Source organism: Coturnix japonica, chromosome 2 (assembly GCF_001577835.2).
Source record: "Coturnix japonica isolate 7356 chromosome 2, Coturnix japonica 2.1, whole genome shotgun sequence".
NCBI lineage: Eukaryota > Metazoa > Chordata > Aves > Galliformes > Phasianidae > Coturnix > Coturnix japonica.
In genome coordinates, this window is record NC_029517.1 from 114,222,312 (window position 1) to 114,244,500 (window position 22,189).

Sequence of the window (22,189 nt, forward strand, 5' to 3'; positions counted from 1 at the left end):
GGAACCTGGGAAATGAGACAAAGAACAAATCCTTCTAGTTTTGCAAAAAGGTGCAAGAGTTTTACTGGATCTTCAGTAATCACAAGAAATACGATTTGGAGGAGCAGTGGACAGAGAGGGAGAAAGAGAAAACTATGACTGAGCTAAAAATAAAAGATATTTGATTCGATGTTAATTGATTCAGCAAAAGAAATACAAGACAGTTTTCTCTTTGTTTTTTGAACTGGTTCTCATATTTTAATCAGCAACTGCTATTCCTTTCATCGTTTAAAGACTTTAAATAAGTTACTGTAAGAATGAAAGAGATTTTGTTGCAGAGCTTTCTTCTCTCCTGAAGGATGCTGTTCCACAACCAGAAATGACCTCCTGGTCTCCTCCACTGACCTCCCACACGAGTTTGCTGACCCCTAAGATCTGTTTTATGGTCACTGCTCTTTTACTCAGGGAATCCTGTTTGTTGCTATCTGAATCACCAATAGATTAACTTCCAGGTCAATAACAATTCCTCAAACTCTTCTTAGCCCCACTTCAGGTAAAAATAATAACAGAAGAATAATTTAAAAATAATATTGGAAACTGGTAGCACTTGGTAGCTGATTTTTGGAGAGAAGGATTTCTAAAGCAAACTACCCTCAGTAAGCAGCAAACTGGACGCCAGTATTCCATATCATACTACCATGTTCCTATGGAAAAAACGGAAATCATGTGATGCTCAGTTTTCTTCCCTCAATTTGTCTTTAACTCACCGTAATTTCCGTTTATACCAATACCCATCAATTATTTGTTTCAGTCAGTGCCACATAACGTATTCTTCTTTTACCTGTAACTACAGTAGAGTTTCAGATAACAGTGTTATGGTCTTTTTCTTTCTCTGCAGCCAAACCCTCACTGACTACTGATGGAAAGCACCACCTTAGACAGAGCTGGTTTTGCTGAGATCCTCTCTGCAGGTGTCAGTTCTGCACTGCACTGTTAATCAGTTGGGACTGAGATAATAAATAACAGGAACTCTGTGCATACCAGACTAAGAGGAAGATCAGGAAATCATGCCCATGCATCTCCCTCCCAAAAGGCTAACTGCCTCCCAGGGAGTGCAAGAAAATGCAGCAAGTGACAGTGAAGGGCTTGGGAATCCTAAAACCTTGGGTGATAAGGCCTTAAAAGCTTCCACAAACAGGAACATACCTGGCTGGAAAGAAAGGGATTAAGTTTCAAGACATAAACCATTGCTTACTCGACATGAGAAACAGCTTCAGCCACCTTCACGGAGGTGATGATTTACAGAAAACGGGACAGGATCCAAGAAAGGGGATGGGGGAGCGTTCCAATGGCAAACCAGCTTAACCAGTTTCTGTAGAGCAGGACTTGGAGAAAACCTATCGATGAAACGTGCTGGCTTACTCCCAGTTCACTGAGAAAGCTGCATTATGAAACGCCACAAAATGTAAATCAATGTGCATTTTGAGGAGCCTGTGCAGTGTGGCTGGCAGCCGTGTAACTGTGCATTATAAGGAGCTTGGCATGCTCCAGTGAGCAGCACACCAGACCCTCAGCCTGAGGTGTGGTTTAATGGGTGGCTTAACCCCATCTAACTGCGGGCTGCTGCCAAAAACCCCTGAGCGTCCTCCTCCTCCCTGCTCCCACACTGCTGCTTGTCCAGCAGCTTAGCAGCTAAGAAGCCGGGGCACACGGATCGATGAATCACATGAGCAACCAAAGTCAATACAAGGAGAGGGAACGTGGTTCCCAACAAGGAGACAGTCACTTTCCTTGCAGCTGCCACTGTTAAGCTGAAGTGGTTTGGGAACCATGGGATCTGTCAAGTTGCTTATCAGCTCTGCACCTGGACTTTCACACTGTGAGCGAGCCTCTTAAACAAAAACACATTGTCAAAATGCAAAAGCTGTAGCTTAAAGAGAACAACTTTTGTTCAAGTTGTGTTCTATGGTACAAAAGAATAAATTATTAGAAGAAAAAAAAAGAGAGAGAGAGAAAGAGAGAGAGAGGGAAAGAAAGGGGGAGGCAGAACCAAAAATCTGGACTGAGATAAAAGGAGATTTGGCCTCTGAATCACAGCTGAAACTCAATGACAGGGTCTTCCTGTAGCCTCTGCAGCCACCTCTGCATACACGTCATCCACCTGCTCTGCAGATCCAATATTGGCCCTGTCTTCTGAGCAGAGGTGTTTTACAAAGCAGAGAGAGCAGATGTGCACACAGAAGTATCTTGATCCATACAAAATATCTGTGTTAAGCAATTCTAAGATATCCCAGGAATGTTTCAAGAAATATTAGACAGAGATAACATCATCATTCATTTACAAAGCAATTTCAGTCTAATGATAACTTTAATATTAAGCTAACATGTAAATGCATATTACTGTGCCTTGAAGATAGAAAAATACGTCCTAAGTCTTCTCACAGAGTTCCTATGAAGCATTTTACAAGAGGAGCAGCCATGAAGAGTTGAGCTGACTTGCCCTCTTATCATAGGAATCAACGGCAGATGGGATCACATCTGAGTTGCTTGATTACAATCCAGTGCTTCATGCCCCTGTTTTAAACACAAAATGTGTAACACTGAATCTGTCCTGCACACATCAGCATTCCTGCCAAAACAAAGCCACCATTACCAGAGAAGCCCACAGTGCTATCGGTATTTAAGTTCTGTGGATGAGCTGTGGGGACTTGAAGTCCTAACAGAGAAAAGCCTAATTTTAATGATTTCATTAGTACTGAAGAATGTGGGGCTTCTCTTGATGTGAGACTTCTTAAGATTTTGTTTGTTTGTTTTAAAAGCTAAAGCACAGATGGTTCATTTTTTGCTGTTTTTATCTATTTCATAGAACTGAGTAAGCTTGTTGAATGTGAAAATTAACTCACCTAAAGAATGCTATTGCAAAAAGGAATATTCTCTCTAAAAAACCACATCATTGTTTTACATCCAAACTTATTTTTAAACAAAAATACAAATGCTCAAACATTGATCATAAAATACTGTTTTATGAGAACAGAAACCAGAAATGAATGCGATTTTAGTCAGAATAAATATTATTCCTTGTAGAATTTCTATTAACTCAATGCTCTGGAGAAGAATCCAGAAATCAGGGGAGAAGGCAGCACTTCTTTTTTGGTTTTGGCCAGGGCAAAACTTTTTCCATCCCTGAGAGCTAAAAGCTTTTGGAAATAAATGCAGTTTGCACACTCTGTGCAACTTAATTTCCTGAGGATTACACAGTGGACATGCTCAAACTGAGGACGAGAATAACTTTCTCTGTAGTCACAGCTCTCACTGCTTGGACCAAAGCTGGGTCTCTTCCAAACATGCCAGCAGGGAATTTGTTCTTCTCAATCAGAGACAGTAGCTCCCTTCCTGAGACAGAACAGGAAAAGATGGCGGAAGGGATAGGGAGCAGATACATGGAAGTGCTCCTTGGGAGAAGCCTGAAAAGAAAGTGTACTACCAGACAGGAAAGCTTATTGCACTTCGTCTCTGTCCTTCAAAATTCAAGGTTCAGTACAAACACATGAATTGCTGGAAGACACCAAGGGAAATCAAGGGAAGACCTAGGAGGAGGAAATGAGAACAGGAGCTGATAAGGCATTGTCAGGGAAAGTAAAGGAAAAAGTTACAGTGGAGAAAACAGCCAGGGACAACAGAGTATTGCAACATTAGAGATGGCAAGCAGGTGAGCCCTGAATGGAAATGGTGGTACAAAGACGTAAGAGCACTCAGATCAATTCACCTCCTGATAAAAAGGGCCCACATCACTCCCTCATCCTCCTAGTTTGATTACAGTTTCAGTGACCTGGATCCATTTGACAGATCATACCACATGAGACCATCAATTCTGAGTTTAGGACTGTGGTGTCAAACAGATGATTGGTAATGGCCGAAGCAGTGTAGATCAATGAGAAGCTAAGGCTTGGATTACCTTGCCATTCGCATTCAAGACCCTTTGGTACTTTCTGTTCTTCAGCCTGAACCATTTTCAGTCTTTCATCTTGTTTGTTGTTAGCAAAAGTGCAAAGTTCACTGGGCAAAATAGTACATGACGCTGTAATAATGGTCTGCACTGAACGCAGCAGCCTTTTAACAAAATCATTCAATTTCTTACCTCAAAGGGTAAAAATTAGAGTTTCAACTTGGTCCGTCCTACTCAGATAAAAACATTAAATGACATGGAAAAATCATTTTGGAAATGTTAATTTGCTCTAAAAGCCCAAAGAATAGTAACTATAACTCTGTGGTGCCAAACTACCTTACTCCCCACCGTCTCAAAAAGCAACTTATTATGTGAATAGTTTTAAGGTAAGATAAACTAAATAGTGCCTTTGATAACAGGATACCACCTGCATTGTTTTCCAGTGTTCCCTTGTGGTGTAAGGAAATCATGTAACCTTAAACTTTTCAGTAGCAGACAGTTGTTGGAGTGCCTGATTTGAGATTCAGTTTCATTTGTAATAATACCAAACACTGTGCACAGAGGCAACTGAAGCTGTGGTTTTAATAGATTAACTGTAGAATCATAAGATCATTGAACGGTTTGGGTTGGAAGGCTCCTTAGAGACCCACCTAGCTCCAATCCCCTGCCATGGGCAGGGCTGCCCCCACCAGCTCAGGCTGCCCAGGACCTCATCCAACTTGGCCTTAAACAACTCCAGGGATGGGGCACCCACAGCTTCTCTGGACAGTGCTTAACCACCCATACAGTGAATAATTTATTCCTTTTATATAATCTAAATCTACCATATTTTAGTTCAAAGACATTATTCCTTGTCCTGTCACTATACACCCTTGTAAAAAGTCCCTTGCCATCTTTCCTATAGGCCACAGTAGGTACTGCAGGTCACAATGAGGTCTTCCCAGAGCCTATTCTTCTCCAGGCTGAATATCTTTCAGCCTGCCTTCAGAGAAGAGGTGCTGCAGCATTCTGCCCATCTTTGTGGTCTCTGGACCACAAAGCTCCACTTTCTTGCACTGGGGGCCCCAGGCCTGGATGCAGTACTCCAGATGGGGCCTCATAAGAGCAGAGCAGATGGGGACAATCCCCTTCCTCACCCTGCTGGCCACCCTTCTGTTGATGCAGCCCAGGATACAGTTGGCTTTCTGAGCTAGAAGCAAACACTGCTGCTCACGTCAAACTTTTCATCCACTGGAACCTCCATGTCCTTCTCTGTGTGGCTGCTCTCCATCCATCCATACCCTACTTATTGTACCGTATATTGAAGCTCTTAGATAATACAGTCCTAGATGATTCAACCTACACCTTTGGTATTTATGGAGCTTTTTGATCTTACTCTCTCTGTGCCTCACTTCCCACTTTATGTCCTAGGAAGTAGAAGTAATATCAACCTCTTATCTCTCAAGGCTGTTGTGGAACGCAAGTACATTCATGACATGCTCAGCACCTATTGCAATGGGCACCAGAGGAAAAAAAAAATCAGGAAATTAATTCAAAATAGTGTGATGAAATCATGGCATTAAGTCTATACCTGACCAAAAAGGAGGAAGGAAAACACTGAATAGTTGTTCACTGAATGGACACAGTCCATTCTGTAAACTGAAACCGGCAAGGAGGCCTCTAGAAATAGAATATATGATCATGAAATGAACTACAGGGCACAAGAAGCTGTAAACAAGCTGTGCCTATTTGCAGGTTTTTGGTACCTGAGTCTGCAGCCTTAGTTTTCCTTTGCAGCAGGAATTTTCTGTATACAATAAAAAAAATGACAGGTGTACTTAATTTCAACAATGAGGAACATTTGCCTCATCACCATTTAATGAAACTTTTAGTTCTTAGGGGTATCAGCTGCAGAGGAGGAGGAAAGCTTAAGCTTCGAAAATTATAGCTTCATGGTAGAAAACTATTCTTCATAAGCCTCTCAACTGCCTAAAAATCCAACTCACTCCAGCTTCCACTGTAAAAATTTAATGAACTAAGCTGAAGCTTCTGTCAAGTCCATAGAAATAGATGTGCAAGTCCTATTATCAAAGGAAAAAAGCAGCATCACTGAGAATTCTGAAATGCTGGAGGCATCATCCAGTGCAGCAAGCCAGATCAGCTCAGTAAAATACTGGAAACATCCAAAGGCCATCCAAGTTCAGTGTTTACTACTCTTCCCGCTGTACCTATCCACACTAAAAGTTTAGATTAATTTATCAACTAAAGGTGCATTTACTTCAAAATAAATAAATAAATAAAAGCAAAATACATGTTTGGGACTTTGAAAATATATAGTCCTGCATTCTCCAAGCATTTGCTACTGCCTCTGGGGTTTTTAATTGAAATTAAATCTCTGTGATCTATAACATTTCATTTATAAAATCTAAGGGCTTTTAGAACTGTAGGAAGGAGAAAGTAGGGAGAGAGGGATTTATTAAGAATGTGTATACTTCATATTCACATCTATTTTAGCACATATTAAAAGGTCAAATATTTTTCAGCTACTTTTTGTGTTTATTAATGGCCATCTTTGATTTTCATGGATTTTAATAATGAGCCTTTAATATAATCAGCAAAACTTATATCTACTGTAGTAAGCATGAAAAATAATATATTCCTATCTAAATTATTTAAACAAGAGTGTTTAAAATTTATGACGTTACCCTGGAAAGAGGCACACAAAGGATGAGTCATGTTTTTGAGCATTCTCATGTGTTATGCAGCAGTGATTACTTACAGAATGGCTGACGAAATCTTTGGAAAGGGAAAGAGTAATCTTTCCAAATCAAGTTACATAACATTGATTTACATAAATGTAATCCATTCAATAGGCCAAGCAAAAAAAGTAATATTTATGGCCAAGGCCTAAAAACTTAGGGCTTCACTTGTAATTCTTACAAGAAAAGCAAAAATAAAAGAGGAATGAAAGAGGAGAAATTTTTCCTGTTTGGAGGTATGTGGTACTTACCATGCTGCCTTGCCACTTCTTGATGTAAGAAAAAAGAACATGTTTTAAATTGCCTAGAAGTTCCAGTGCAAATAAATAAGATGATTCTATGCACTGAGCTGTAAATTCAGCATATCTTTGACAGAATTTAATTCGTGTCACCCTGTTGTGGCTGGATGACCGTGAAGAGGAAAGGGACCTGGGGGTGTTGGTTGATGCTTGGCTGAACATGAACTGACAGGATGCCCAGGTGGCCAAGAAGACCAACAGCATCCTGGCCTGTATTAGAAATAGTGTGGCCAGCAGGAGCAGGGACGTGATCATTCCCCTGTACTCAGCACTGGTGAGGCTACATCTCGAGTACTGTGTTCAGTTTTTTGGGCCCCTCACTACAAGAAATACATCAAGACCTTTGAATGTGTCCGGAGAAGGGCAACAAAGCTGGTGAGGGGTCTGGAGCAGAAGTCTTATGAGGAGAAGCTCAGGGAGCTGAGATTGTTCAGTCTGGAGAAGATGAGGCTCAGGGGAGACCTAATTGCACTCTACAACTTCCTGAAGGGAGGTTGTGATGAGGAGGAGCTTGGCCTCTTCTTCCATGCAACAAACAGGACCCAAGAAAATGGCTGCAAGTTGTACCAGAGGAGGTTTTAGATTAGACATAAGGAAAAACTTTCTCTCTGAGAGTGGTCAAGTTCTGCCTGGGGAGGTGGTGGAGTCGCCATCCCTAGCAGTGTTCAAGAGGTGCCTGGATGAGGAGCTATGAGATATGGTTTAGTGGCTTGTTGTAGTAATGGTGATGGGAGGACAGTTGGACTCAATGATCTTGCAGGTCCTTTCCAACCAAAAGACATGGATATGTGGCAGCTTTCATCAGCATGGGGCCCACTTGCTATTCCCAAGGGTCTCCTCTGGCCTTTGATGTCATCTATATGAAGTTCAGCCTCTGCAGCACACACAACTTCAGCTCTTCTTACCAAACTACCATATGGAGTATGTATACGTGTGTAGGTACAAACGTACATATGCATAGAAAAGGATGAGACAGAAAAATGACTGAAAAATGATAAAAATATACTTCTATTGAGAAACATCCTTAGTACCATCTTGGAATTTGATTTAGGATTTTCAAAACTAAACTACAGCAAATTAGCATTTACGGTTATATAACAAAAACTCTTCTGAAAGTCACGCATTTTATCTATCAGAAAGAATTATAACAAACAACAGTGACTGAATTCCCTAAGCAAGCTTAATTCAGCCTTTGTCTGCACACCCACTGTGCAGCACTCTGAACCACATAAATACAAACTATATTTTCCAGTTTATTGCTGGTTTTGAAGTTTTCACAGAAGAGCCAAGCCATGAGCTGTTCAGTCCAACAGTCCCATACCTGTGGAGCTGTGCTGCCAGAAGGGCAGAAGCACTCGAAATCCACACTGTCACCTCACTATACTCACTGCACTGTCACTACATGGGTTGGCAAATCTAGAGACAAATCTTGCTTTCATTCAAGCTAAGAAATCACTGTTGGGATCTCAACAATTCAGTCTGCCCAGCTGGGACGTACTCTCAAAAAAATTAATTTATTAGGGACTGTAACTAAAGTATAACAGACTTACTGCAAATGACCACAGTCTGTGTTTGCCAATGAATTATGAATCAGCCAAATGGGAAAGAGCCTTTATAGGAATGGCCACAGACCGTGTTGATGCCAAATGTCAGTACTTTCTCAAAAGCACAGAGAAACGAGAACGCTACAAAGGAAAGATCATCAAAATTTAATACAAAATGATGCAGTCTCCCTTCAGTCTGGTTCACAGAAACAAAGCTGAGCGGCTTTGAGAAAACAGAAACAAATATATATATGCTATAGCACACATACATGAGATGGGGTAACCCAGCATAAAACGGTTTGGCCAAACTGAAAGTAGACACTGGCAGTGTTATATGCAAGTCCATTGTGATAGACAACCTACTGCCAAAGCCCATCTACAATACCATCTCCCTGTATTTAACTCTGGTGAGGGCTTGCCTCAAGTACTGTGTTTTAGGCCTCTCGCTATAAGAAAGACATCAAGACCCTGGAGAGTGTCCAGAGAGGGGCAATGAAGCTGTGAAGGATATGGAGCACAAGTCTTATGAGGAGCAGCTGAGGGAATGGAGATTGTTCATCCTGGAGGAGAGGAGGCTCAGGGGAGACCATATTGTTCTCTACAACTGCCTGAAATAAGGATGTGCTGAGGTGGGGGCCGGGCTCTTCTCCCAGATAACAGAGATAGGATTGATACCTATATTTTAATTCTAATATTCAGTCTTATTCCAATACCCATATGTATATATGAACTTTGGATTTATGGCATATCTCACTTTAATTCTGTATTTCTGATACACACCATAGATTAACTCCACAGAATTGTGTTAACAGTAGCAACAAGTGGACTAAGTAACATTTTTAGAACTGTTGCTGAGTTATGATAAATTACTTTCTTTAGCACGATCTCTTCATCAATTAATAACAGTACAACTTGAGATTAGGGCAACAGATTTTATCTACATAACACAGGAGGAACAACATTGCAGCAACTAACCACAAACAGTACAAAATCCCTTCTCCCCCACCCCCTACATTAGATAAAGGCTTTGTCCTACCGTTTCACTGTTCAATTACATCTTAAAATAGAACTGACCATTTGTAAACTCAGTTATTTCAATCACACAAATTCTGAACGTTAAAAAGAGAGAGATTCTGAGAAAGGATTAACAGTACAGACAAGGATCACACAAAGCCATGCATGGTGAGCAAATGGCAACTCACAGGATGCTGTATACAAACTGACTGAGCCTTAACCAAACCAGACCTTGACATCAACAGCATATGGAGGAGCATCACAGTCCAGGGAAATCATCTTTTTAGATGTATTTTGTTAAATTATTACTGTTATTGTGATCATGCTAACTACAGATGAAGATCAAGCACAATATGATTTCCAAGTCTGCAGTTTTGCTAAAGAGCAAGGAGAAATCATAAGTAGAGCAACTGCTGATTATATATGGAATAAAAATCTCATGGAATAACAATACTGCTCATGTGTGACTAATACAGGGTCAGGCAAGGTGTCACGTTCACTCAGAAATCTTTGGATGGGTCAACAAATTATTTTGTGCAATCACTGGGATAAAATAGTATGCAACCCCACAGCACTTAAGAAGGACAAGAACACCAGAGAGAGTCAGTATCTGCACATTGCTCAGTCTCCCTGTGGACTCCCTGTCCCTTATCCATCCCCATTATGAAGAAATCACAACTAATGTTTTCAACTACTTCAGCACTGTAGGTATCTGATGCAAGAATTCTATCTTTAAGCTTTTAAAAACACCATAGCTTGAAGTCTGAATGTCCTGGAGCAAATGTATGTAAAGTTCTGTTAGGTTTAACCTTTCTATAGTGCAGTTTGGAGCACAAATAATTTTCAAGAAAAAGGAAAAATAAAAAAACTAATTATGTTTACAATCTCCTTCTCTAGCCTTGGGCAACACTATGAACTTCATCAACATGAGATTCAATCACCCTGTGAAAATGTGTTATATTTGAACTGCGGAAAGACAGTTTGTCAAGTAAAACTGTGCCTCACAATTCTCCATTTGTTCCTTCGATTCAGAAGCAATTTTTTTTAATAATTACAAGCAATATAAAGGCTTTGCCTATTGGAAATCACAGGGACACAAAGAATTCAAGCTCTAGTCTATGCATTCCCAAGCAAGAGAATATGTGGAAATATAAATGAAAGAAAGCAATTGAAACTAGTGAGGTGGAGAATGCTAGAAGTGAGAAATGTAAGATTTTGCTGTAAGTAATCTTTACCAGTCTTAGAGTACCTCTCTTTTCTGCCATTTTTACCTGATAATGCTTCTGATGCAGGGCAAGCACAGCCAACAAGATGATGCCAGATGAGCTTGGGAGTGGGAAGAGGAAAAGATAATTAGGGAACAGTTGATAAAAGTGTAGACTGATTAAACAATTGCTCAGATGGATAAAGTTACACAAGATGTTATCGCAATGATCATGAGGTTATCACAGTTGTAGTTTTTTAATCTAACCCTAAAAAAATAAATTCATTTACATTTTGAGAATTCAAGTACCCCCAGAGCCTGTTTATTTCAGTTAACTTAGTAGAAGGACACGAACATATGGTAGAAATTTGCCCTTGCCTAAAATTACTCTGCTTGTACACAGTGCTTTGTAAACATGCAGACAGGGAATGCCACTGCCAGATACAGCAAAGGGAACAGGAGGATAAGAATGGGGTTGAAGGAGGGAAGGGCTTTCGACCATCCCTTTCACACATGCTAATGGAATATAATTTACTGGAACAGTAAAAATTCATAGCACTTTAAGGTCCAGAAGGACTTAGACACAGCTGTACGTGCAGATCTCCACATTAGTAATACAGAAAAAAAACCGAGAACAGGCACTGAGAAGTGCAAAGTCTGACGCAGACAGATAACCTGATACTGAGAAGCAGATGTGGGGTGAGAAAGAAAGACAGATCAGCATGGGAAGGAATAACATAGAATCAGCACCATACTGCACTGCACTGATGTCACCAACGTGTCACAAGAAGCGAGCAAACTACTATGGGATTCAAGAGATCTTCCCCACAGATCCTCCAAAAAAAAAAAAAAAAAAAAAAAAAAAAAAAAAAAAAAAGGAAGAAAAAAAGAAAAAAGAAAAGAAACACAGCAGAGAGCAAAGCAAACTAAATGCATGAGATCTCAGAGAATGAGGCATGTTGCTTGCAAGTCAGAACAAGAGGCCTTCCACAAACAAAACTAGAGACAAAGCTAGGACAACCAAACACAGAACAATGATTAGAGGGAGACCGTTCTGAGAAGGCCTGTATATTTTATTATTTCTTTACTCATTTGCATTCTTTGCCCTCCAATATCAGGAGTATAATGGGCACCATGCTCTACACAGAATCAACGCATCTACTTTCCCATCCAGTTCAGGAAGGTCTACAAGCTTTCAAAGACTGAAAATTCTTCCAGTTCCAGTTCTTGGAACTATAATACCATAGCAACAGCGTCCCTGGAGGTCACCTTTTAATCTACCTCAAAGAGAATGGAGAATTCAACCCAAAATATTCCAAAATGTCTGCAGAGCATTTTTTTTTTTTTTGTGGCCAAAATAAGGTTAACTGTAAGTTAAAAACATTGTAAGATATTAAGCCACCTGCAAATTATTTTCTAGACTAGGAAAAGGCATCAATTTGCAGAAACAATAACAGGAATTTATTGCTTACCGCTGGAAACTGAAATTCTGATTATCACCAGAAAAATCAAACATTTCCAAACTGTAAGATAAGGACACGGAATGTAGTGCTGTTACCCATTTCCAAGCAGCCACACTTCAGATGGCAAAGTAGAACAAGTAAGATGTTCTAATGTTTAATAAAGTATTTATTAAAGCCAAGATTTTGACTCTTGTAAACCCAGGGAACTGAATGTCTCATGGAAGTGTTAGTAGCTATATAAAAACAGATCAACGTCCTTGAACCAAAAAAGACAGAAGCAAGCCAAGGGCTGTACACAAACAGAGGCCATTCGTTCAGACATCATCCTTGTAAGCACGCGCAGATATCCCCAGAAGAACCAATCCTTGGAGTATTCTTTTCTCTGTCACACAACTGGAAAAGCACGGGGCAATTCTGTGTTGACGACATCTGTTCTCACAGTCTGCATTTTTCCTCAGTTTTCCTCCTGTAACCTCTTCAAATTGTTCTAAGCACTGAAAGTCAAGATGATTTCTCTCTCACCACTCTTATAAAATTTTAACTTCAATGCTTTAAGCTCAATTAGTCCCTGAACTAAGTTACATGGTTCCAGCCTTTCGTTTTTAATAAGCATTTATCCCTGTGGTTACAAAGGTAACCTGATTCACTCAGAAGTCTGACGAGCCGTGTGGTTTACCTTCAAACAGTCTGATAACACACACTGGTGCCCCACACTCACATACTGAGGTTCTGTGGGAATGGGGAAAGAAGGAAATTTGGGACAACAGGATTGACAGTAACAAGCAGCCTTAGGAAAAAACATTCTCTTTCCTATTGCTTTTATTCTTTCTGGTTTTGGAGCCCTCTGAGATACGAGAAACCAAAAGAATTACATTTCCTTTGCTAGTGCTTTTTTCCTTGTTGCTGGGCTTAATTTCCTTTTCCTTTACTACAGTTTGGAGGAAGGAGACAGGGAATAAGGAAGCGGGTGTCAAAGGAAGTTGTGAATCCATTCATAACAGGCAGGAGACCAAGAATTACAAAGAAATTAATTGTTAGGGAATTAGGCTTGCCAGTATTTTTCTTCCAGTTATGAATACTGATCATAAATGCAGAGGAAAGTGTTGCTTCAAGGACAGACAGAATAATCAATTTCTTTTTCATTTTGGGCTTTTTATTTGAAACTAATCAAAGGAGCAGAACAACGGCATTTATAAAAGGTACCAAGAATAACAAAGAATCTCCTGTAGATTTCGACTCACATAACTTACGTACAGAAGCTATTTCATTCTGATAGCTTATCGTCATATTGATATCCATCAAAGGCACCTACAACTGTCTTGGTTGCATGTGCACTGTAGTAATGATGCATGCAAGTCAGCATATTAGACTTATTTTCCGGTTGAGGACCAGTATAATTACTCAAAGTGAATATACAATCATGGTAACTGTACACACAAATGATGCATGCATGCAGTTTTAAAAATGAACTGTTGCACTCGTTGTCTCTATTTTCATCATGTCCTATGGAAACACTCATCCACTGAAAACCATATTCAAAAGTATTAACTTCTTAAAAGATGTACATTTATTCAACTGTCTACTGAACATTAAAAAAATAGAACAATCCAGTAATTCTGTTTTCCAAGCTGATGCATCAGCAAAATTTCACCACTGTCACAAGATTTACCAACATGAAAAGAAGAGCACATTCAAACTTAGCTTCTTACTCCTCCTTTTTACGTCTTTACTAAGCAGTAAGTGAAGGTAATAAAGGATTGCTAATTGTTTGAACAAATAACGGGTATGGTCAAATGTTGAAATAGAACTGAGCTGAATTGCTTTTTGCAACTCTATTACAGATAAGTTGAAATATTTAACAAGTTGGGATTTTCATCGTCCTGAAGTCTATACGATTTCATTATACTTCAACCCAGAAGAGCTGGTGCACTCAAACCCCTACAAGGTGTTTTTATTAAGGTACATAAACAACAACATGGAAAACAGGCTTTCATCTTTCAAGGCCATATTAACATAAGGAACAGTTTCACTAGGGCAAAAGCATTTATTATTAAGTATTTCAGGGGATGTGACAGAAGTAATAAAATATTTAGATACTGCTGTATTCTGGCAGATCACGGCGTAGTCGTATTGCCTTTAGCTTCTCTACTTTGATTTTTGTTCGCAACAGTTCTTCTTCCAGCTGCTGCTTTCTTTTCAAACCATCTCTTTTTTCTTGGACGTAAAGCCCAATTTTTCTTTGATTTTCTAATATTATTTGATGCTCTTCTTTCAGCATTTGCAACATCTGTGGGTCATACCCACACATCGGTCTAAAGCGTTCTCCAACCTCAAGCCTAAAGAACTCATCTCTTCTTGGCACAGGAGAGGGAGACATCATAACTCTCATGTCAACTGAAGATACTGACGTCGAAGGAGACCTTTCCATAATGTGCACCAACTGGTGATCTTCCTCTTGTTCTACATTCTCACTGGGCTGTGAGTCTATTATCAAAGAAGGAGGAGGTTTGACATCCTCTTCCGACTGCAACTCCATCATGACTGTAGCAGGATGGTGATCCAACATTGCCTGTGGTGAACTGGTACCAGCAATTGTTTCTTTATCGATACTAGTGCTAGAACACACAAAATCATATTTAAATAATCCATTAAAAACTATAAAACAAACAAACATAGTTGTCAGTAACCAAAGCTTCATTTGAAGTAATACACTATGCTACCCATGCCTGGACCTCTGCTTTGTAACACGACCATCATCTGTATCCCTCCTTCCTTCCACCACACACAGCCCCGTATTATTTAGATGGTATTGGCAGTACAACCTACATGAACAATCTTGGAAGGTTCTTATTCTGAAACAGGATAAGCGAGCATTAGTAATAAGTGAGAATAAAAACAAAGCAGCAGCAGAAGGTGATGCAAGTGACAGAGGAAACAGTTTGTGTAATCTAGAAAGCGATTTTAAAAGGCCATAAACTTGCAGAAACATTTCCATCTCCCAAACTTACTAATCTCCTCCTGTTCTAATGCATTCCCTGTTTCTGACTCATGCATGTAAATGTTTAGGCTCTATTTTTGTTGGGTTTTTTTGGTAAAACAATTGCTGAATAAAATGACTGAAGAAGCCTGGGGAGAAGAAACCACAGCCCAGATGATGACCCTGTCAGTAGATCAAGGAATCAAGCTAATCCTTGTTCCTTCCCTCTGTACCAATGATCTCACTGGTTTTCTGAAGTTTTAAGAGAGGGCATGAAAATGTTAAGAACAAGCCCATAGTTCTGTGCAGCATTTTTCCAGCTTTTCTAAAGTACAACACCCACTTGACTCATCTGCCTTTGTGAAAACTCCTGAGTCAGCAGCTCCTTCAGTCATGATTTGACATTACATTGGCTCTGATGATATTCATGGCTCGAACTGCTCCTGCCTATTTCACCACCATCAGCTGTGTCTGATACCCTATAGTTCTGCATATCATTCCTTTATACAGGTAATACTTTTGTAAGTCAGATCCACTTTTTGAACTATCTGACGGTATAGATCTACAAAGAATACCTTCAGCATGACTTGGGAGGCAGTACAGTGCAATATGGGAACAGGGAAGAGTTAACCTGGCACTGAGAGCAAAGACAGTGCACCACTATGGCCATGACTGTTTAAAAAGGTGGTTGCAGATGTGAGACATTCCCCAGCCCTTGAAAGACTAAACTGCTGCTAGCAGCTAAAGGCAGCCAGTGGATCCATGATTAATACAACCTTCACACATGTGCCCTAACTCTGGTGGACTTGAGTGCTATCTATTAAAACGGAGGCAGGTGTATGAGTGGTTTTTTGTGTGTTTTTTTAAGTCCTTGTGACCGCTACAAGCTACAGTCTGAGGACTATTTGATTATTAAAAACATTGCCCTGCTTAGCAGCAGATTTTCCAAAAATCAGTCCTGCCAACCACCCAAACTATTTACATTAAGGCTTTCCAAATGAAAAAGTCTATCGAAGCAGGAATCGGAAACAGAACTTTCATCTATCCCTGAAGAAAACGATCTTAATTCTGCCTACTGTCACCTGAGCTGCATATCAAATATCAATTCTATCACCTTACTCCCTCACGCCTCAAAGCTTCACCTGCTTCTCTACACCCTTCTCACACTCCATCCTGAAGCATCAGAAGTACTTTCCCGCATACAAATTTTCACTGTTTCTCCCCTCACTGACTGTAGTTCTGGGTCTCCCCCTTCCCAACCACAGCTTCCAACACAGCTTCCCTCTTATTTATTTGCTGGCTCCTGGCCAGCTGCTAGCCTGAGAAACCTGGAAACAACTCGTAGGAGAAGCAGATCATTCTGACAAAGGGGAACAGAGGGAGGGGGAAGAAAGAGAAAGTGCGAGAGGTCAAGAGAAGAAAGAGAGGTGAGGATTGGTCTAATGTAGAGTAGGGCCTCTGGGCAGTGACAAATCCATCTCTCACAGAGAATCTGGAAATGACCAAGTCTGCAGGTGATACAGATGAAGCTGTTGGTTGGGTTTGGGTTTTTTTTTCCCCTTAGAATCAGCGTCTTAAGAGGAAACCAATTAGTGAAGAGAGAAAGAAGGAACTGAGAAACAAAAGGAACGCCTGCATGGTGGTTTCTAATGTTGTTTCTGACAACTTGACTGAAAGAAAGACAAACAACAGTTACCACAACTGGGGGATGGTATTTATAACCCTGGAGGCACCCATGATTCACTCGGTTTTGTTTAATCACAGTGAACTAGAAATTGCTTAAAGGTGCAATTAAGAATTTGGATTCATTCTAAGTTGTATTTGCTTCCAAAAAGCTAAGCCATATCCTAGAGAGTTAAAATCCAATACTGGGTTCCCCAAATCAGGATAAAATGCATCAGAACTACAAAATACTGATGTATTTGGGTAGGAAAAAAAAATATATGTATATATATTTAGATGATAAGCTTTCCCTTCCACAGGCAGCGCCTTGGCTGTCCCTAGGAACTGCCATTTGGGGTAAGCAATAATCAAGTCGACGTCCCCAGAGCCATAAAGGACTGCAAAAAACATTTACCTTACAGGAGACAAGCTATGGAGATCATTAGGTCTTAATCATTCATGGGTCATGAAAAGCGGTGCTGCTTTTTATAAGCTGATCTGCAACCCAAAGTTCTCACACTATTGTTTGTTTTTTTTTTTCCTCCTTACAAAAGTTGGTAGTCGAGACACTGCAACCTTTATTAGCGCAATTAAAAGCCTTGTTTTGTTCCAGAGTATTCTTTGGAACTGTTCCTCCAGGGGCATTCACCAGGAGCAGCAGAGCAGCCCAGTTGCTTCAGACTCCTTTACGCCAAGGACCCACAGCAGCATATTTTTAGAGCATCTGCTATGTTGGGATTTAGGCAATTGTTACCATTCAGTTCAACCGGTGGCACCATGAATCGAATTTGTCCTGTGTACTCATGCCAGTTTTTCTTAGAGCATTCAGCTGCTGCACCAACTATCTGTATATCTGATTGAAATATGGGAAGTTCACTTCCCATTAATCCGTTTGTGAAAAGGAGAAAACAATAAAAATAAAAATCGGAGATTTCTCAAGATTTGAGGGGATTTATTTGGCTTTTATCCCTCCTGCCAAGCTCACTTTGTGTATCTGGAGGAACCAGAACCTGACCCAGGCATTTTTGGATCCCTCAAGGACCAATACAGAATCAGCAGAGTGCTGCAAGTCAGATACGAGGGGCATTCGCCAGCTGTGTGAGAAAGCCTGTATGCTGCCTGCCTGTATTATGTCTGGCTTCAGATCTAGACAGTGTGCCTCACTTTACTGAGCAGTAAAAGAAAAAAAGAAAGGAAGGAAGAAAAAAAAAGCCCTACAAAAAAGAAAACTTCTACTGCTGTATCTCTCAGTTCCTCCTCGTGTGCATTTAAGCTGCCCAGCACACAGGACAGAACTGCTTGGAGTTTAGACAGCAATTAGCTCTGCTCCAGTTTCAGAGAATTCCCATCAAGGCAAGGAAAGTAACATTTTTAAAGCACATCTGCACTCCCAAAGTCACTGTGGTGCGGGGGGTACAGGGTTGGTATCAGTTCAAACAATATGCACATCAGAGCAAACGAGAGGCAAAACAAGCTCTCTGAGCAAGGTTTCGTAGCTCTGCAAACTAACTTTATCAAAAATCTTACATAAACCGGTAACAGTTGCATATGTTGCAAAATGACTGCAGTATTGCCTTAAATGGAGGAGAATAGCCATCACTTTGCCAGTGTTTGAATAATCTGCCTATTAAAAAGTAGGGGAGGGGTAGAGGTTGGAGCTACTATTTCTCTTTGATTCTCCCTTAACCCTCACTTTCCGGAGTGTGACAAAGACTGAAACAGGCTTTGAAAGAGCTGAGAGACAAACGCAGTGCTAAGTCACCATAAAGCTGGTCATCAAACAAAAGCAATATGATTTTGTCATTGTTCCCAGCTTTGGGATTTTCCCTCGCAAACACTTCCTTTAGGACACCGAGCACACGAAAAGCGTTACACGGCAGATAGGAGGCGCCATCATTTTCATTCAGCAACGAAATAAAAAGAATTCTCTCACCTTTGTACACCGCTCCTGTCTCTTATACACATCTTGGAAATCTGTGGAATCATCTCCACAACTTTCTTGGTTGGCTCGGAAATGCTGCTTTTACAGTCTGAATGAGTCTCCTTTTGCTGCAATAGCTCCTGCTTGGCATATTCTTTGAGCCTCTTGTACAGCGTGCGCAGGCCCTGTGCGGTGCGAGGCGGGCGATCTACTCCGATGGCATTGTAGTTATCGGCTATGATATCCCAGCACTTGTTTTTTTCCACTATTACGGAATGCTTATTGGTGTGTTCTTCGAGAATTTTAACGTAAGGCTTCACGAGTTTTAGCAAATCGAGCTTTTCAGATAAGGTGAAATTAGAAGATCTGGCCTTCCCGACCATTGTTAGCTCTGAATTAAGGAAGCAGCTCCCGAAGCCACCATGCAGTCCCTAGCTCTGCTCAGCTCTTTTTCACAAACAGAAAAAGATCAGGCTTAACTAGGCTAGTCTCATTTAGGCCCACGCCTACAAGGGAGGGTTTATTAAAATTCCTTCAGCTTAAGCTGACGCAGGTTCAGGAAATCTGCTTAAGCCAAGCCTGACCTACATAAGGCTTCAGACTGAAGAAGACGAGAAGAAACAAGCAAAATACACTTTTGTATGAAGAGACCAGACGCACGCAGGATTTAAAAACATAAAGGTTTAAAGATTAGCACATTACCCAGCTAAAAATTACCTAATTTAGCTTGAGTAACAAGCTCTGACACATAGCTCCGGCTCTCTCACACGTATCTCAAAACTGAAACCGCACTCGAGATTTTTACACGCCACCACGTCCCCGAAAAGCAACAAATTGTTTGGTGCCGTTTATTGACTGTTAAACCGGGCAGGAGGAGAAGCGAGCGCAGCACGTAGCGCAGCGTGTGTAGAGAGCTCCCTAACAGAGCCCCCAGCTCTGGCAGTATTTGCATAATGCTGGTCCTGCTGTCAATCAGCAGTTGCATATCCCCCAGCTAGTTAGGTTACACTCGGGCTTCGCAGCAAAGCTAAGCTTCCCCTGCATTCTGCAGGCTGCTCCTGCTACCTACGCGGAGGCTTCTTAAAGAGGCAGTTTCTATTCCTGGCCGAACGCTTAACAACGGTGAAAAAACACCAAAATCCCGGCGAGAAAACCCCAAACGCCGCCGCGTGAGCCCTGAATCAGCTTTTTATTAGAACTTCAGCCTGCAGCTGTGCCCTGCTAAAACATGCCTGCCTTGTAACGCATGTGTCATCGCCATTCAGGCCGCGGCGGCTGCGAAATGGCATGAGCTAACTCTTGGGCTACATGCAATAAAGGTTACATTCAATCACCGCAGATTTACTGAGTGCGCTGAGGCACGTGGATACAGGGACCAAGAAAGAGGCTGCTTTTATCATAATACTTGTGGGCATTCTCTCGGGATAAAAAATCTGACTCTTATTAATGAGATGCGTGTGAATTTCTCATGTTTGCTCACAAGTCTATCACCTTAAGTCACAGAATCACAGAATCACAGAATGACCCGGGTTGGAAGGGACCTCAAGGATCATGTAGTTCCAACCCCCCTGCCTGGCATAGCCACCAAACATACACATTTACTAGATCAGGTTGCCCAGGGCACCGTCCAACCTGGTCTTGAACACCTCCAAGGACGGGGCATCCACAACCTCCCTGGGCAGCCTGTTCCAGGGCCTAACCACTCTACTAGTGAAGAACTTCCCCCTAACATCCAACCTAAATCTTCCCTGTTTTAACTTAAAACCATTTCCCTGTGTCCTGCTATTGTCAGCCCTTTCAAAGAGTTTACTCCCCACAAGTAGTAAGTAAGTCAAGCCTTAGCACAAAAACGCACCCCAGGCTTTCCATTTTGTGGTCAAAACTAAATTAACGAATCAGAGAAAAAGGGGAGGTGGGAAAAACCATGCATAAGAGGAAAGGTGCTCGTGAAACCCAAAACCTAGTGTGAAAAATGACATACGTCATTGAGAGTCCAGAGGGTGGAAACAAACACAGGCTGAGATAGCAGCAACTGCCTCTCGAGCTTAACATGTTCAGCCTTGAAAACAAGGGAGCCTGGAAGGGGGGTGAGGGCAAGAGGAACCTAATTATAGTCTGAAATATCTGAAGGCAATAAAGATCTGGGTATAAACTTGCTTGCTCTAAGGGGGAGAAAAGCCAAAGCAGATGCAAGATGCATTCAGAATAAAAAAAAAAAAAAAAACCTTCAATTAAACAAAAGGAGACTTCAGCTGCTACAGATCAACCAGCAGTTAGAACAAGAAGCATGTTTGGAACAAATGGTGACACCTCACCCAAACCACCTCGTGTTTGAGACCTGTCTGCTTTGCTGGCACTGCTTTCAAGCCAACAACAAATCAAGCATTTTATAGTCTGCAGCCCATTGCAGCAGTTTTGAGAAACAAAATACTCGTGTGGTTAGAAGCACTGTATGAAAACCAGTACTTTTAAACCCCTAATCCTTCCCTATTTCCCCACACTTTGCTATTTACTACAATGAAGAGCTGGATGCTGGTGGTTATTATTATTTTTATTGTACTTGGTTGCTCTTTAGTATGTACAAGAAATAAAAACCAAACTGGATTATGCCCGAGGAACTTCAGGCTGCTGGCAGTGTTGGAATCGAGGAGTCACAAGAGAGCCCACACTGTGCCCTCATATGTTGGAGCAGCTGCGCACTGCCTGATCTCATGACTTTAGTGACAAAAGGAAACAGTGTTTGGTTGTGTGATTGAAGGCTCCTCCCCACAAACACAGAACAGCACAGATAACCAACAGACCCCAGTAACCAGAGCAAAAAGAGCTCTTGGTCTGACTATTGCCATGTCTGCCACAGCAGGACAAGTAGCACAAGGGCTCGGGAGTGGGGCCATGACAGAGCACTGATGGGAGAAGCTCTCTAGATTACCTTGCAAACAAAGGGGGAGGGGAAGTAGTGACAGCCCACTGGGACATGGGGCTCATTATGAGCTGCCAGAAAGGGTATTTTTGGATTGCACAAGGCTTAGTACAGGATATTTAAAAGAACCAAGGGCAAAAAAAGCGCGGGACTAAAGTGTTTGGGGAAGGAAGAAGCACAAGCAAATACTAGGGAAATAGGATAAGAGGGGCCCAGATGCATATCAGCAGGAGCGACGCAGTACAGTATTGCAGCCATGCCCTGGGCCAGGTCATTGCTGTTTGTCCTCACTTCTTATTAAACTGAATTTGTAACTGCTTTCCTGGGTGAGAGGAATCCTTACTCTGTGCATGGAAGTGCATCCAGGAACTGGAGCTAGACCACAGGTCACAGGAACCCAGGTGCACAGGGTGCCAGCAAGCAGAGGTCAGAACCCATGCATTGCTTTGGTACATGCGTGTGCACGATCCCTGACAAGCACTGAGCCAGAGTAGCCAGCAAGAAGGGTAGCAATCTTGGGAG

At 41.3% G+C, this 22,189-nt stretch overlaps 2 protein-coding genes across 4 annotated transcripts in view; both read right to left on the bottom strand.

The window, feature by feature from the left end:
* Nucleotides 1-22,189, bottom strand: part of RAD54B (RAD54 homolog B) — a 57,090-nt gene that overhangs the window by 20,679 nt on the left and 14,222 nt on the right. The gene's annotated exons all lie outside the window — the stretch shown is intronic.
* On the bottom strand, nt 13,319-20,276 carry FSBP (fibrinogen silencer binding protein). The gene is made up of 2 exons (XM_015855934.2): nt 18,760-20,276; nt 13,319-14,802 (listed from the first exon to the last, which is right to left on the bottom strand). The coding sequence occupies exons 1-2, from the start codon at nt 19,128-19,130 to the stop codon at nt 14,277-14,279; spliced, it is 897 nt and encodes a 298-aa protein (XP_015711420.1). The 5' UTR covers nt 19,131-20,276; the 3' UTR covers nt 13,319-14,276.

Bases quoted from the DNA above. Each gene is read 5' to 3' on its own strand.
- FSBP (XM_015855934.2), bottom strand. From the start codon at position 19,130: ATGGTCGGGAAGGCCAGATCTTCTAATTTCACCTTATCTGAAAAGCTC. The intron at 14,803-18,759 runs GTGAGAGAATTC...TGTGTGTTCTAG, and splicing joins GACAGGAGCGGTGTACAAAG to CACTAGTATCGATAAAGAAA.